This window comes from Pezoporus flaviventris, unplaced genomic scaffold (assembly GCF_033815535.1).
Source record: "Pezoporus flaviventris isolate CSIRO_AGI_PZ_B2104156 unplaced genomic scaffold, CSIRO_AGI_Pfla_v1 ptg000455l, whole genome shotgun sequence".
Lineage (NCBI taxonomy): Eukaryota > Metazoa > Chordata > Aves > Psittaciformes > Psittacidae > Pezoporus > Pezoporus flaviventris.
Genome location: NW_026893002.1, coordinates 80,105 through 97,367, shown reverse-complemented (window position 1 = coordinate 97,367; position 17,263 = coordinate 80,105). Strand labels below are relative to the sequence as shown.

At 44.0% G+C, this 17,263-nt stretch overlaps 2 protein-coding genes across 2 annotated transcripts in view; one reads left to right on the top strand and one right to left on the bottom strand.

Annotated features, from left to right (window-relative positions):
- The window catches only part of ATF7 (activating transcription factor 7), a 230,292-nt gene that overhangs the window by 153,994 nt on the left and 59,035 nt on the right, over positions 1 to 17,263 (bottom strand). The window lies entirely within an intron of this gene.
- On the top strand, positions 13,760 to 16,470 carry HOXC11 (homeobox C11). The gene is made up of 2 exons (XM_061443634.1): positions 13,760 to 14,757; positions 16,056 to 16,470. Exons 1-2 carry the CDS (start codon positions 14,082 to 14,084, stop codon positions 16,286 to 16,288), a joined length of 909 nt encoding a protein of 302 aa, XP_061299618.1. The 5' UTR covers positions 13,760 to 14,081; the 3' UTR covers positions 16,289 to 16,470.

The following is a 17,263-nucleotide window of genomic DNA, read 5'->3' as shown; positions in this document are numbered from 1 at the left end:
ATGGATTCTCTGCTTTTTCCTTTCGGGGGAGATGCCATACACTTCCCAGAGGCAATGGGGGTTGGGGGGGGGGGGGGGGGCGGAAGCTTTTAGAAGATCGTTAAGGGATTTTTATGAAAGAAATCCTAAAGACAAGCACAATGGGGTTATGGCAAAGTAACTGATGCTTCCTCCAGTCCTAGCTGTACCCAGACCCAAGTCCAATAACCCCCAGCTCAGCCCACCCTGCAGTCTGGGCACACTGGGAGCCACTGGCCTGAACCTCAGCCTGATGGATGGAGTTAAGAACAGATTTTTCTACGAAGAACACACGATTAAGAGAAAGTATTACTTTTTTTTTCACTTTCTGAACCAGAATGTCCCAACACAGAGTAGGTGCACTTGGGGTCTTCCAAAATGACAAGAGGATTCGTTCAGTCCTGAGCAGTTTCCTCTTTCTTTCTTTTTTTGCAGGAGCTGCTCCATTTGGACACAGGAGGAGGAGGAGGAAAGCAAATATTTCCATAGGAATGGGCCCCACTTGCAGCAGCAAACCCCAGCCACCCCTCCCGAAAGATTTAGGGTTTGGTGTATGAAGAAGCAGGAGTTGGGGCAATCTGTAGGGATGAGGTTTTCTAGAGTGAAAAATGACCTTTTTTTCCTGTAATAGTTACTTTTTTACTTTACTTTTTAATGTTTTAACATCGATGCACGCACTTTTCCCTCTCTTTCTCTTGCTCCAGGAGGATATTTGTACAAATATATTGTAGAAGCAAACTCAAATTAGACTTTTCTCTACTTTTATTTCCTTCTTTCTATGTCTCTGCACCAATCTGGCAGGAAAATGGGCAAGAGGAGGAATTATGCCTAACATCTGACTGCTATAGGGTGACATAAATTGTATATATTGTAAGTCGGTTCACCTTGAACAGGAATAGTTGGGTTTCAAAGACATTCAAACACTCACGAAAATAGATAAAACTTATTTATTACCAGCAAGCGGATAGAACAAATTGTTGCTTCGCCATAAAATCCGTATTATTCCTGGGCTAGTTTCTTTTATTCAGCAGCGTATTTCATTGCTTTGGCTTTAAAATGAATTCGTTAGTGAGGGGAGAAGGACCTCATCTCTTTAATTGCGAGGAATATTTCTACCGCTAATGAGAAGGACCGAGGTGCTGTTTCAGTTACTGCAAAAATCGCAGAAAATATTAAAGCGTGAGGGTCAAATTTAGGGATTTATTCCCATTTTGGTACTCTCAGTGTAGAGTCAATGCTGCGAATAGAATGTGCAGAGCAGAAATAGGAAAAAGGGGGTTTTCCTCTGATCCAGGAGATGGGGTCTTGACACCTTTGTGCCGAAGAAACGTCCGAGTTCTTTGAACTCCCCCTGCAAAACCCTACCCGATCTAGGGCTGGATTCATTTCAAAGCCGCTTTAAGCAAAGTTTAACCCGGCAACACCGAGAAAAACACGTCCAAAAGTCCAAGTTTTCTTCTCCTGCTCCTCATTTTCTTAACATCCTCTCTTTTCTGGACCAAAGCAGGATTTGAAACACCCAAGTCCTGGCGGCCCCGCGGCGGTTTAGCAGAAGGGAAAATAGGAAGAATCCAAAGTTCAGGAGAAAATAAACCCGGCCGCGCTGCAAACACCCGGGTCGGGGTTTTTGCCTGGAGGGGAGTGACCTGGAAATTCCTCCTTTTTTTCTCCTGTAAGCCCCCCAAAATGAAGAGTAAAGGCGTAGCCTCTACAGCGTGGGGTGCTATAGGCTCTGTATAGGTTTCCACGGGTGTGCGTGGTCTTCGTGTGGGCTCAATCCCTCGGACCAGGCCAAAAAGGAGCTCGAAAAAGAGGGGAGCGTCAGGGTCGTGGGTGCGCGGGAGGGTTAGAAGGGTGGGGGGCACCTTGACCTGCTGAACATTGCCGCGGGGGTGCTGGAGGTGCTGTACACGAGAAGAACATGCAGGGGAAAAGGATTTGGGTTCAGTACAGCATCTGAGATGCCCGTGTCCTTGAGTGGAAATAGTTTGTATTCCAGCCTCAACCGAAGCTCTCCCAAAAAAACGCCAAAAGCAAAGAACCCCCTTGCATCTTCCAGGGCCACAGCAATTAACAATAAATATCAGAATTCCCATTAGAGTGAGAAGAACGGCTGGATTTCCTTCTCCCGGTCTGTGTGTGGCTCGGGGTCTGTCCTCTGGCTAATCCCGCGATGTATTAACTATTTGCTTTCCTTCCCTGTGCATTATCGGGGCTGTTTTCAAGCACCTCTCCCCCCAGCCCCCATCATTAATATGCCAATTATTTCCTAAGACTGCCTTGGTTTGATTCTGAGTGGGGGTTCATAAATATAAAATAAACACAGAGTGGGAATAATTAGCAGCATTTATCAGCATAAGGCCACCCGCCCCACTTTGAAACCTTCCAGACCCTGCGAGGGGAAAATGAAGTACATTGCAGGTAATTAGTTTTGAGCAAATCATTTCGAATAGGAACTTATAGGTAAAGCCTAATGAAGTGCAGAGCTGGGGGGAGGGAGGGTTGAGGGAAGCCTCTTTTTTATTGCTTGGTAGGTAGCAAGTAGACACAGCAATATTTTACTGTTGAGAGAATAAATTAATTAATATATCTGTAGCTAGCAACTACAATGGCTCCATGGATGACTGCATTTAAAGGAGATATATGTATCCAGTCTCATTGGTGTTGTTAACAAGAGTGATAATAAAGATGAAAAGGATAAGAAAGATAAAAAGATCACTCGCCTTGTACTCCTTACTGTGGGTAAATTGCGCGGATTTTCTAATGGCTGCGTCTTGTTGACTCTCCACAAATTTCCCTTTTTTTTAGTCAGACTTCATTAAGTGACTTTATTTTCATGTTGCTCAAATTGGAAATAAAGATACGCGCCTCTCGCTTCCCAATAAATCTCATATTAACTATCCTTCTCCGCGGCTTAAGAGGGGGGTGGTGTGGTGTGTCTCCCTTCTCTCGATTTCAGCTCCAAAAAACCTTTATCTTTGAAAATAAAGCGTTTTTCCTGCTTTTGTCAGTGCGGAAATTCAATTTTCCCCCTCCTATGCTTTTCTGGTACCAGAAAAATGCAGAAATCTTATATCTCCCTCAGTCAGAATAAATCACATTTAACCCGTGTTTCAGTCTAGCTGGAATACGAGCGCATGTGCCTCAAATCCGCCTTCAAAATCTACCTGTATTTTTTAAAGAGACTTTGTGCTTTAATTTTAGGCTTGCGTTAGCCAAACACTGCCACAGAGAACACATAAACCATCGGGATATCTCATTATAAAAACGTTTGCCAAAATTAATTCATTTCAAAGGGAAAGCGTATTAATATTCATTTTCGCAGCCACTACACTCCTGTGCCTCCCAAACCTACACGTCGGCTGGAGAAGTGTCGATAATTACAGAGAGAGTGGAAATTCATTTTATTTTTATGATTAACCAGTAAACTGTTATGAGGTGAGACGAGACGCTGCTAAAGGAGAAAGCATTTAAAAAATTAGGTATGGAAAAGTACAGTGTGAGACCCAAGGTAGCAATGAGGAATGTCGGGCAGGCTTCAGGTCCAGTAAAATGAAGGGGGAAAAAAAAAGAATCAAGGCCATACATACCTCCAATTAAAATATCTGGCGGTAGAAATAATATAAGAAATTATATTTTAATAGATGATGTGGGCCAGGGCTTTTTTTCCTTCGCTGAAACATAAATCCCAATGGGGTTTTGCGGCGATCTGTTAGAGTAAACGTGTGTGTGTGGAGGGGTGTATGTGAGCACTCCGCGGAGTGGAAATATCCATGCACAGCTCCGGTGTGTAACCATGGAGCAAGGTAGGAGTAGGGCACAGCTCACCCTACTCACTCCCGCCTAGCCTAAGTCCGACCAACTCATCGCACCCATGGGCAACCCACTGCAGGAGTGGGGGAGGACACGACAGCTAAAGCAATGCTGGGATTATTTTACCCAGTTGTGCTCATTTTGGGGGGGCTACCGGCTTTTTTCCTTTGGCTTTTCCCTCTCTGTAGCTCTTTACGCATCACCCCACTTCCAAATCCCTCATTTCCAACTTCCATCCAAGCCCAAAACACTGACTTTATGGGTATTTAAACCAACCATCTTCATCTGTAATTGTGGATGAAGAGTATTTATTGCTCCGGTGGATAACTAGATATATAATTATCTCTTTATAGAGAGACTGTGAAATAAAGCATCTGTCTTCCCCCTACCCAGACACACACAAAGGCGGGTGAACACCGACAAAGTTACACATCTGCACAAGCACTTCCTTCTTTACTCTTTTTCCACCCAAAACGCGTTCACCAAAGTCCTCCTCCAACTTTACAAAAATCCTCCTAACCCAATAAAATGGCTCTTCCATGAGTTTTGGGTATTTTTCTTCTTTTTTTTTATTTCCTAAATGGGGCTAAAGAAAATATTTATTTGCAAAGAGGAGCCGTGCTGGCTGCCGCGGTTCTACGTTGTCCCCTTTATTTTTTATAAGGAAAAAGGGATTTTGGGGGTGGATTTCCGGGACAAATAAATAAATAAATGTTTGGTTGGGGGAAAAAATGTGCTGCGGGTTTTTCGATGCCTCTTTAGAAGATGGGGGGGGGGGCGTGTGGTGAGAGGGGGATTCACGGGGAGAATGGAGGGAGACCAAAAGCTCTGCTTGACTAGAATCGAGATAGTATTTCCTTGGTTTAGGCAGCGGGCAAACTTGCTTTCAACCCCCCTCCTCTTCCGAGACTGCAAATAAAATTGTGGGAATTCGAATATCTGGGGGTGGGGGTCCCAGGCAAGAGCTGCCCTGCACTCACCCTCACACACACACCCCAATACCATTTTATTTTATTTTATTTTATTTTATTTTATTTTATTTTATTTTATTTTATTTTATTTTATTTTATTTTATTTTATTTTATTTTATTTTATTTTATTTTATTTTATTTTATTTTATTTTATTTTATTTTATTTTTATTTTTTATTTTATTTTCAATGTCTTTTGAATTTTTACTTCATTTTCTTTTGCTTGCTTTCTTCTTTCCCTCTGCTTCCGCGCCTGCGGAGGGCTACCCGCGCTGCCCTGCCCGCGCTGCCTTGCTCTGCCCGCGGGAGGAGCCGTCTGGGCTGCCCGTCTGGGTGGGCGGGGGCCGCCCTTGCAAAGTGAAGGTCAAGTTAAGCCTCCAGCCTCGCTTTCCGCGGCCTGTCCGCGCTGCTCCGCCGCGGCCCCGCGGGCAATGCCATTGCCGGGGACCCTCCCGCTCAATGCCGCAACCTTCATTTTGATTAAACCCCTCTTTTTTTTCCAGTTCCCCCCCCTCCTCCAGGCGGTGAGGGGCAGGGAGAGGAGCCAAGTGCTGAAATAGCAAAGGCGGAGGATGATTTTATGGAGCCCTTTTCTCCAAATCCTGATGTTTTTTATCCTTTCTCTCCCCCCCCCCCCTCCAGGCTGGACTGCAGACTTCAAACAAGGGCTTTCCCCGGTCTCCTTTTTCTTCTTCGTTGTTTTTTTTTTTTCCTTGCCTTTTTCCCCTCCTTCTACTCTTTTCCCAGCAAGATGCAAACCCGTCTGCCATGGAGGAAATTAAACATCATAAAGAAAAGCCCAATTAAGGTTTAATGTCTGAACATTACCATTTCCTCCAGAAAACAATGAAGTTCGCTCGGTAAGGAGAGAGGCAGAAAGAAAGAAAGAAGGGGGTGAAGGGATAGAAGAAGGGAGGGAGGGAGAGGGGCAGTTTGGTGGGGTTTTTTTTGCCTCGAAAAGGGAAAAAACGGGCATGGAAGGGTAATTATTAAATAAAAAGGGGACGATTAGGTGGGGGTAGGGAATTTGGGGGGTGAGCCAAGCTCCTGTGCTGTCTGTGCTCGGAGATGGGGATAAATGGAATAAAATAATGTGGATTTTAATGCTTGGGCAAAGCGGTTTCTGCTCATGTTTGGCCCCTGGGAAAGTCCTGAGCAGGGGCAGAGTCTGGGGGGAAGGGGTTAATAATAAGGGGTGAAAAGGGGGGTCGGGTGTAAGGGGTGGGGGTGAAATCCCCGAGGCTCTTTACCTCTTCCCTCGCCATAAGTCCTGCTGCCTTTCCCCTGTCTCCCTTTCTCCAGGAGCTGCTTTCATCCTGAAGGCCAGAAAATAATAATACAAAATGAAATCCAAGGGGGGGGGGGGGGAGAAGCTAAAAAATAATATATATCTATAAACAAAGAGGATAGAAGCCAACCCAACGCACCCGAAACAGCAAAACCCACCACGTTCGTAGGAAAACAACAGAAAGCGGAAAAAAGCTTGGCCGGGAGGGGACATTTACCAGGTCTGGGTCTGTGTCTTTGCATCCCAATTCCCCCTTCCCCGAACCCCAAATCTTTCCCCCTTCCCCGTGAGTGGCGGGACTGCCTTTACCGAGCCTGGAGTGGCGACGGCACCCATTAAAATGTGAATGTTCTCTGTTCGAGGAGGTTTTGGTCTTTCTCTTCTAACAGGCAGATTTCGGGGTGTGGGGGGTGTGGGAGGGGGAGCATGGTGGTGGCGTGTACCCCCTGGTGACAGAGAGGGCCTCACAGATGTGACAATGGCCATCCGAAAAGCCCCAAGACCTTGCGAGTGGACCGAGCATTGCCTGATGCTGCAACCCAGGCCCTCAGACACCGAGAGGTGGAAAAAAAGGCTCCACTTCTCTATATTTTCCACTTCCACGAGGAAACGGTGTTAAATATTCCCCCTGATTCTGGGGAAAAGAAATGGAAAAGACAATTTTGCATATGCTTACTGTCCTTTAATGTGAAGAGATAGATGGTTATTTGGGAAAAGCTCTGTTCTACGGGATAGAAATCCGTAGAGTAAGAAAGAATGCGTACACAGGTGTAATATAGCGATGAATAAAGATCTGGGAACATTTATGGTGTAAGAACAAATAACTTAATACTTCTGCATAGAGTTGTCCTTGTTATAGACTCACAAATTTCTGATGGGTATGGGAAAGGAGAAAGACGAGAGAAAGAGATCAATAAAGACCAAGGAATGAAAGGAAGAAAGGAGGAAAGAAGACAAGGAGAGAAAGAGAGAAAGAAGGTAAGAAAGAAGGAAAGAAAGACATGAGGGACTAGGAGGAGGGATTCGATAAGAGTCCAATCATTGGACCAGTGTTTAATTCGTAATTTATCTGCTCTCTGTACATGAGGTATTTTAAAGCCAGTACCTTATTAAAGGAGAACTCCGGATACATTAATTTAGACATAAATATTAATTTCGACTGAATGCAGTACCACTAAAACATTCAATCCTCACTCCCGATGAAGAAAAAGATGGAAATATAGGGGGTTATTCTGCGGGGGAATAGAGGAGCTGCTTGCAGGGGGCACAGAAATAAAGTGAACAGAGATTTTCGTGCCCAGATCGCTCTGCTTCTCCAACTGAAAGTAGAGATGGATGAGCTTTTGCGTGCGAGAGAATATTTTAGAGGAGGAGGGCCGTGAGTGCATAGGGGAAGGCAGGTTATGCACATTATATATAACGTATATCTACATTAGCTCCATAGGTAGACGGAGTGGGGCGGCCACATTTTCCAGCGCTCTACCTTCCCCGACAGCATTTATCTTCTAAAAACAGGATATACATTTGGAAAATGTCACCCCGTGAAGCAGCTGAAGGATTTTGTTTCATTTCACTCTGATTAATGCGGGATGGAAGAGAGAACCCAGCTCTGTCGCGCCCCCGATTGCGAATTATTGAAGTTTATCCCCATAAATTCTTGAGATTCGCCTTTGATCAATGCTTATCAGAGGGAAATACACCGAGGTGCTGGCTGTTGTGGAAAGAAAAATATTAAAAAATAATAAAAAAGGGGAATGCGGGAGCAAAAGGCTTAAAGTGCAATACTTGGAAACGATTTCCTGAGTATTTAAGGATTAAATACCACGCATGCAAACGAGTGTGCGGTTTTAATAAGGCTGGGGTGGATTAACCGCCCACATTCTATTCTGAACTTTGCATTTCGGGGCTATTTTGCTAATAAAGGGATTACCCAACAGAAAATACATTTTTTCCCTGCCACAATTTCCTACTTTTTGCATAGTTTTTGCACATTTTAGTGGCGCTGCTAAAGTTATCAAGAGGGCACGTCTGGCGAATAAAAGCTTTGCTTTACTTATTTATTTTTTAGGTTTAGGTGTGTTTTATATGTCTTCCTTTGTGTTTAAATAAGTATTTGTAGAGGTTTGGAGAGGGGGGAAAGAGAGGGAGTCTGTTGAATAGAAATAGGTGTCGCTTAACGAGCTCCTGTGGGTTTCCTGTCTCCTCTAAGCTGAGTTTCTCAGGGACTTCAGGAGCGAGTTTAGGACGCTGTGAAATTTTACTCGCATTCCCCAAACCTCGCCGTTCCACAGGCTCCAGCAGCTCTCTGCAGCTGAGCTGTGCAGGGGAAATAAGGTAAATAAATAGATGGAAGCATCGATATTCCACTGGGCTCAGCTCCCCCTGTGTAGAAGGGGGAGAAGGAGCCGTAGCTGAGGAGAAGATGAAAATGAGGGGGAAGGCCGATTGGCAAAAGCTTAGTGATGCTGGTGATTATCAAGCCTAACTCTTCTTAACGCCTCTTCAGCATCACTTCTATTTGAATCTGACACCCGCAGCACATTTTTATCCCAGACGGTCCCAGCCTTGCCTGCGGTTGGGAAGCAGAGTTCAATCTGCTTTTATCTTGATTAAGTCCACATGATTTTGAACTTGCAGCTCAGGTCTAGAGAGATCTAAGTAGACTTTTTTTTCCTCTCTCTCCTTTTTTCCCCCCTTTGAATTGTTCACAGCTTATATAGTTTTCTTTCGCAGCCTGGCGTCCATCCAATTAAATTTATCTCTGCCATTTGGGGGCTATAATATTTTCCAAGCGCTTCCCACTTGTAGCTATTGTCTCTCCCTTCAGATTTCCTCTACACATACGTGGTGTCTAGTGATCTGTTTACTGGCCCGAATTTCCTTTCTTTCTCTTTTTTTTTTTGAAGTCCATCTGAGGAAGTAATTGTAATACCGTCGTGGAAGGGAGGGAAAAATCACCCTGAGAACATCTGATAGGCCAAAGTCATTAGACATCACAAGTTGGAGCCTATTTAGCAAAAGCGAAGCACATCTCTGCAGCTGCGGGGAGATGCAGCTGCTACAGAAGTGCTCTGTGCTCCCCAGCACCACGTTTCTACCCCGAGTGAGCACAGGTTAGCACTGCAGGTTGGGAAAATTCCACTCTTTTTATCCCTTCAATGCAAACTCTGATCAACTGGCTGCAATAGGGAAAGATTCAGGCTCTTGCATCAGCTATCTTGAGAGCAGAAGTGAGTAGCAATGAGTAACGTGGTAAGCCAGGTTGGTATAAAATCTAATATTTTCAATTATTTTCTAGCATCCCCCTGCCCCCTCCTTTTTCCTCCCCATTCAGCAGTTTTCCTACTGTACAGGCTCAGACAAAGGCTTCTTTATGGCAATACTTACAAACAAGTTTTTGAGCGAGGTTGGGAGGTTGCTAACAAATTTACATGGCTTTCAAATAACCCCAGCTTTGAGGGGAAGGAAACAAAAATAATATCTCCTCTACCCAGTGGAAGGGGGGAAAAAAAAGGAGGGGAAAAAAAAATAGATGAATGATTTATTGAGAAGAGTTCAAGTACAGGATTAACCTAAACCAAAATATAACTTCAGATGTTTACACAGATCAGCTAAAGCCAGCTTTCACAACTCCAACTTTTTGATTTGGGTACAATTGCTACAATGTTTTTTTGGTCACGAAATGCCTCTGACATCCCTTTAAAATTCCTGTTAGTAACGCAAAACACATCTCAGCAGCCTTGAGCCTATTTGCCTGCTGAAAACGCTGTTAAATGTGTTAAGTGTTTGCATTATATCAGGCAAATGAGTGTGGACTCCGGAGCAAGGGGAGGGGGGGGGGGGATAGCTTGGGAGGGGCTGATTTTCTTTTTTCTCCCACTGCACTTTGCTTTGTGTGCTGGGGAAATTTGGGTAGAAAAAGGTCTCTGGTTCAGGTGCCAACATAAAGCTGGGTATTTAGAACTGCGGAACAGGCACAAGGAGAGACGAGTTCGGCACTGCGCCTCTTTTTCCTTCCCTCCGGCTAAGACACAAGTAAATAAAGGGGGGAAAGTCCTCTTGTTTCATCTTATACACACAGTCACTTCAAAATCAAGAAAATCAGACCCTTTCTCCCCCCTTCTCAAGTTCCCCTGGATTATTTTTCCCCCTTTCAAGAGCGCAAATACAGCTTTTCTTTAATTTGCCCCTCTACGCTCTAACCTTTCTCCATTAGCTAGGAAATGAAGCAGGTTTAAAAACCGAAGGGATTGAAATGCTCTGGATGCTTTAAGGCTATGCCTTAAAGTTATTTGCTTTTTTTTTTTTTTTGAAGGGCAACCAAAAGGAATGCGAGCCGCCAGCCCTCATTCCGTTTTATGGTGGTCACTTTGGTGGTCAAATTCAAGTGCTGTGACTCCACAGCTGCCTCATCTCTGCTTCCTCGCAGGAAGCAGGCAAATCCTACCCTTTAAACCGGGTTTAAAACCCCAAAACGACACCAGGACTTGGTTTAGATGTATTTACCTACGAAGAGCAATAAATTATTCACGCACCTAGAGGAGAGACGGCGAGTTTTGTGCCACACGGATTTTTGTTCTTTTGCTCTTGTGTTGGGGTATTTTGGGGGGTAGATGTGCTTTGGTTTGGGTTTAAAGAGCTGCTGGGATATTGTTTTTTTCCAAAACCCCCCTCGAATTCCTCCTCTGGGTGCAAAGCTTCATGCTTACAGCCTTTCAAGGGAATCTAGATGGGACTAAATATAACAAAAATTGTGTATTTTAGAGCCTTTACCCTTTTAATCGGAGGGAGAAGATCCTCCACGCAGGTTGCAAACAGGAAGGAACAGGGGAAAAAATAATTGCACTCATAAACAATAGCTTAACATTATTAGTTTGTAGTTAGTATTAATATAGGTCCATAAAAAGCCAAGTTAAAAGATCGCTGACACTTTAATTAAAAGTTTTGCCAAAAACGACATCTAAGTCATAAAATAGGGTGGATTACAAAGCTGAAGAAATCTGTATCTGCAGCCAGAGTTCTTGCCTATATATATATATGAATATATATATATATATTCATCAGCCAAACGGCGCATGAGAGAGGAAAACGCAGCTCATTTTGTGATTCCAGAGGTATTTATCTGTGTGTACATCTCTGTCTCCACACACACGCGTTCAGAGACTCTCGCATGCCCTGATCCCTTATAAAAAGGGATTTATGAGAGCGGCTCTTTAAACAGAAAATACAAAGCTAGAGGGGAGGGAGAGAATCCAGAAATTAATGGGAATAGATGATCAGGAGTGCATTGTGGCATTAGAGGCTGAGGAAGGCTCAAAGTGAGGAAGAGCCCACAACCTTAACATGCGAAGCCGCCATGTTTTCCTTCAAGATTTTCTAATAAATACATAAAAATCCAGGCACACCGCCTGATAAACACTATAGTTTGGAAAGCTTTACTGAAATACCCGTCTTATTTTCCGCTCAGGCATCTTGAAATCCTTTGCTCTCTGCTCGGCTGCAAGGTACGGACTTGTGAGGCTGTTTTCTCTTGTGAAAATAATCTGTTTTTTCCTTATTTCCCCCTTGTATTGCTGCAGAACTGCAGGTTATTTGTATTTGTAGCAGAGAAGGTGCGTTTTCCTCTCCAGTTTGCTCCCTCTCCCCTCCGAATTAAGCAACCACCCTGGTTAAAGTGCTAACAGCAGGTTGGGTGCTAGCAAATTAAATCAAATTAAATAGAGAAGAGCGAAGTGGAAAAGGAGCTTCCCAGGAATGCCCAGCTGCAGGAGGGACACCCCCGAGCAGGACTGGGACCCTCTGTTGCTCCTTTTTGGTGAATTGGTTATTTTCAGGTGAATTTATGCATGAGTTCTTAGGGGAGCAAAGCAAAAAGGCTGCAGCCGCCGGGGCTTTTGCTGCTGGACGGCTGAGATTTGCCTTTTCTCCCTTGTTACTCTTTGAATTTGCTGCAACTCGATTTAGCAAAATCCTCTCTCTAAACGCCTCTTGCTCTCTCCTGGTGCATCAGATCTGCTCGGAGTATCCAACGCACCACGGTAGAGTTTAGGTCGCATTTACGCTTGGATAATTCAGTATTTTTATTTATTCTTCCCCTTACTGGGCGTTTTAAAATGTGTAATTCAAGGGGGGAAAAAATGCCTCGGTGGCATCCTGTAAAGAAAAGGATAAAAAACGAGGGATGCGCTGCAGTATTTTCATTTATAGATGTAAGCAGCAGCCGCCTCTGTTCAGCAAAGAAAGCTTTTCCACCTCAAGCAGATGATTTCCTATCCAGGTGAAAACCCGATAGTGCCCAATTGTTGCAGACAAATTCGTTCCTTTAAGATTATTTAAATGGGAGAACTCCTCGGAGCCTGGTGCCGCGGAAGTTGCCCGTCCTTGAGGCGCACATTTCCAATGGGTTTGCAGAAGAGGTTTTTGAATTATTATCATTTTCCCATGTCATTCTTTCCTTCCGCCTAACAATTCTTTGCAAAACTCTGGCAGTGCTTCGATATCTGCATTTTTTAGTCTGAAAATGCACAAGGGCAGAGCAAGAGGAGGCTCCGGGGCACAGGAGAGAAGACAAATGACTTTAATAAGAATATCTTTTTTAATTCAGCTGGAAGAATAAATGATGCGAGTATTGGTGAAAGTACATTCATTGATTGACAATAAACAATTGCATTAAATATTCAATATGCCACTCTTACGTAATAAATATTTAACCAAACATTAAAGGAGGTTTTCGAATATTTATTAGACATTGACTTAATTCATTTGTTCTATGCCTTGATATATCACTAATTCGATATCAAAAGTCATTAAGCCAGGCCTGCTTTAACTCGGAAGTTGGAAACTTCACACGTTCCCCCGCATGCTGTCACTGCTCAAATGGTATATTCTCCATAAAGCACGCCAACTTGGTTGATGTATAGTTGATGCGCACACAGAGATCAACATAATTAGCGTATGTTAGAAGCTTGTTAATTAGCACCCACCCCCTCACTCCCAGATAGTACAGATTTAGTTAGAATTTAGCAGCCCAGCTGTAGGGAGAGCTGGGCATTCCCGCCTGCAGCAAGGGTTTGGGGAATGTTGGAAAACTTACTTCTGCGTCTCCAGCGATTTTATTGAGCTACCTACAGCCTACTCAGGAGCACTTCTAAGGATAGAAATAGCCATCATAATAAATTAGAATAATCAGCGGAATTAAGATATATTCTTAAAAGGGTGGAAAAGCACCGGTCGAGCGTCCTAAGACCCTCCCTCCCTCCTCCTCCCCAGCCCAAATCGCCCACACCCCATCTCCAAACCCTGCTGAAAAGCAGCAAGCGGAATCCACATAGGAAGGAGAGGAGGGAAAAGAAAGAAAAAGGAAAAAAAAAACAAAACCAGAAAAATAAAACAAAAGGCAAGAAAAATAAAAAATAAAAAGAAAAAGCACGGGGGCGAAAAAGGCAAGAAAAAATAAGAAGTGCAAGGAAGGGGGAAAAGCAAGGGGGAAAAAGGCAAGGGAAAAAAGGCACGGGGAAAAAAGGCAAAGGAAAAAAGGCAAGGGAAATAAAGGCAAGGGGAAAAGAAACAAGGGGAAAAGAAAAGGCAAGGGGTAAAAAAAAAAAAAAAAAGCGAAGAAAAAAAAACCAGGAAAAAAAAAAAGGCAGCAAAAAAAAAAAAGGCAGCAACTTCACAAGCCGCCCCTTGTACTTGTTCTGCTGCGAGTGCTTACAAGGGGTGTGCCTTCAGGAAAATGAATACAAATCTGCCCTTGATTTTCATAATGTTTCTGCGGTGTTTGCAAACCAATCGTTTGAACCTCTGAGATCTTACCTAAGTGAACCACTCCTACGCATCTAAGTGCTCCAAACTGATATATGACAATATCTACTTTGGATCACGTGTCCGCCGGAGCGACTAAGACGGATAGCGCGTCATCTCGCCTTCCCAAATTTTTTCCCCTCCGCACATCGGATCCCAAACATCTAGCTATAGGAGGAAGAAAAGGAGAAAGATGTTTAACTCGGTGAACCTGGGCAACTTCTGCTCCCAGTCGCGTAAGGAGAGGAGCGCTGAGTTTGGAGAAAGGGCAGGTTGCGCTTCCAATCTCTACCTCCCCAGCTGTACCTATTACGTCCCTGAATTTTCAACTGTGTCATCTTTCTTGCCACAGGCCCCCTCTCGCCAAATCTCCTACCCTTACTCCACCAACCTCTCGCAAGTGCAGCCCGTGCGAGAGGTCTCCTATGGTCTAGACCCCTCGAGTAAATGGCACCACCGCAGCAATTACGCCTCGTGTTATTCCGCAGAAGATCTGATGCATAGAGAGTGCATCCCGCCTTCCACCATGACCGAAATGCTAATGAAAAACGAGAGCGTGTACAGCCACCACCACCCCAGCTCCAACCACCCGGCACCGACGGGATTCTACACCAGCATGAACAAAAACACTGTCTTGCCCCAAGGTTTCGACCGCTTCTTCGAAAATGCCTATTGTGGGGCGGAAAATCCGGCTGAGAGCTGCCTGCAGAAGGGTGAGGGCAAAGTGGAGGCAGAGTCCCAACCCCACGCACTGTCATCCCGCGGAGAGCAAGGTATAGACCCGGAAGATGAGGAGGAAAACACAAACCCAGGGTCTTCAGCCTCGTCCTCTTCTGTCACCAAGGAAGGAAGCAAAAGCAGCAATTCGAGTAGGTAGAGCAGTAAATGGAAAGGTTAAGGGACTAGCCCGTGTGTTTTGTCGGTCAAATTTTATGTGGAGTTTTATAAGCATTCAAAGGATTTTATTATAACCTACAAAGCTCTTTCTTCCAACGAGAAGAATTTTTACGATGGGAAAAGCTCTTTGAAAAAAATGGAGATGTTAGGTGCAGACACAGTATCTTAGAGTCTGTGAAATTTTAAAAGCACACCATCGTGACAAATATTAACTTTGATCATGAACTTACATGAGCATTTTAAAAGGATTTGGTCCCGGGTTGCTGAGGGTAAAAGGCAATTGGGCAGAACACTACTTTAGCTGCCTGTGCTTTCTTTTAGGCACTAAGATGCATGCAAAATCTTCGGGGCGGCTTTTCCCCCCCTTTCTTTCTTTCCTTTTTTAATTAAAACTGTATGTCGAGTCTTTTCTCTTGCTGGGGGTGCAGTGCTAAGGGGGAAATCTGCCGAATTCGCATGCAAAGCTGAGCGTTCCCTTCGATTTTTCAGTTTAAAGTGGCATTTATTCTCCTTCGAGGCAAGTGGAGCGTCCAGCTTTTGTCAGGAAGGGCTTTTACTTACGTCTCTGTTTGTTTGGGTCTTCGGGGGGGGGGGTGTTTTTTGCATGCACTCACGTTTTCTAGGCAGTCTTGGAGCTGTTTTAGAGGCTGGATCCAGGCAACCTTGCAAGTTGGCGTTCAGCGTGGGGCTTTTTGGGGAAGAGGGGAGGGTTGTCGTGTTTTCCTATTTGCTTTCGTGGTGCAAGTCCCCTTTTGCAGCTCAGATGCAAAGTTCTTTTTTGACTTTGATTCCTTTTTGCGTGTGTGGCGAGGACTGGAGTTAATAAAAAACTTATGCGGAACGTAATATCTAGTTCCTCTGATTCCAACCTTGCTCATGCTGTTTCTATACAGATAACAGATTTGCAGCTGAGCGTGGGGCTTTTTTACTTTTTGATTTCCCAGCCTCTCTAACCCTGCTCCAGCAGCCTGCTGCCTCCAGTCCAAGGCTGTTCCTTATTTAAGCAATAAATAAGCACCGAAAATCTCTGCATGTGCCTGCATAAAGCCCCGTGCAGTGGGAAAATGATTCCACCACGGTCCTTAAGACCCTGTGTAACCTCACCTCTGCTACCCTTAACAATAGGCGAACTGCTGGAAGATATCTTCCCCCCTCCTTGCATTAATAACCGGAGTTATTAAGCTGCTCCTATTTATCTGATCAGCTGTGAAGATGAGTCTGTGTTTTGCCTTTCCTTAGGATGTTTACCCTGCCTTCTGGTTCTTTTAAGGTGCTCCCAGAACAAGGAAGAAGAGATGCCCCTATTCGAAATTCCAGATCAGAGAGCTAGAGAGAGAATTTTTCTTCAATGTCTATATAAACAAAGAGAAAAGGCTCCAGTTGTCTAGGATGTTAAATCTCACTGACCGACAGGTTAAAATTTGGTTTCAGAACAGAAGAATGAAAGAAAAAAAACTAAGCAGAGACCGCCTGCAGTATTTCTCTGGAAATCCCTTGTTGTGAACATCTTTTGAAATCCCCTCTGCTGGTGAAGGGTCGGTGTGTCGAGGAAGGAACAGTTGCGAGCAGGGCTTTGCCCTTTGAGTCGACAAAGCAACCTCAAAGTTTAAGCCTTTTCGTTACTTATATGTTACTATGTCTGGGACAGCGCTGAGTAACAAAAGGAGTGAGATTTTCTGTCAGTTCCCGCTTCAAGGACTTGAATTCCATGAACATTTTATTTAACTTTTTTCCTTTTTTTTTTCTTTCTTTTCTTTTTTTTTTTTTAATATATTTTTTTTCCTTCCCCGAACAGGTTGGGATTCCCCCCCCTTCTTTTTTTTAATTCTTATTTTTATTGTTATTATTATTATTTAGGCACCCTGTCCGTTTGAATAAATCGCAGTGCTGGGTGTTACTACCACGGTGGTTTCAATATGCAGCTGTGTTATCACAAGAGCGGCCAAAGTCTCCCTGTAGGATCAAATCACTTCATCTGGGTGAGTGAGTGTGCGTGTGTGAATCCACACAGAGACATGTGTGTCCTTCTATGTGTGTGTGTGTGTGTGTGCACATTCACACCCACCCCGCTCATCTCTGTTCTAAAGGAAGATCATTATTTCCACCTCCTCCGCCCACCCTTTTTATCTAAAAAGATATATATGCATATATATGTGAGAGTGTGTGCGTATATATCCATATATATATTCCCTGCAGTATCATTTCTACATTTGGCGTCCGTAGAGGGGGGGAAATCCAGGCGAAAATTTGCAATAACTGTCTCTGATATGGTTTGTAAATACGTTTTGTAGTGTTTTATTTGAATTCCCCCCCACTTCTCCCCTCCGTAAATGGGAGACTAAGAACTAAGAGAGGAAAAAACCCTAAAAATCTTGAGAAAGAATAATAATTAAAAAAAACAAATATCTTTGTGTATGTAAAGTGAGTCCCCGGGACACTCTGTGAAATTCTGTGGCAAATAAAGACACTGCAAGCTGT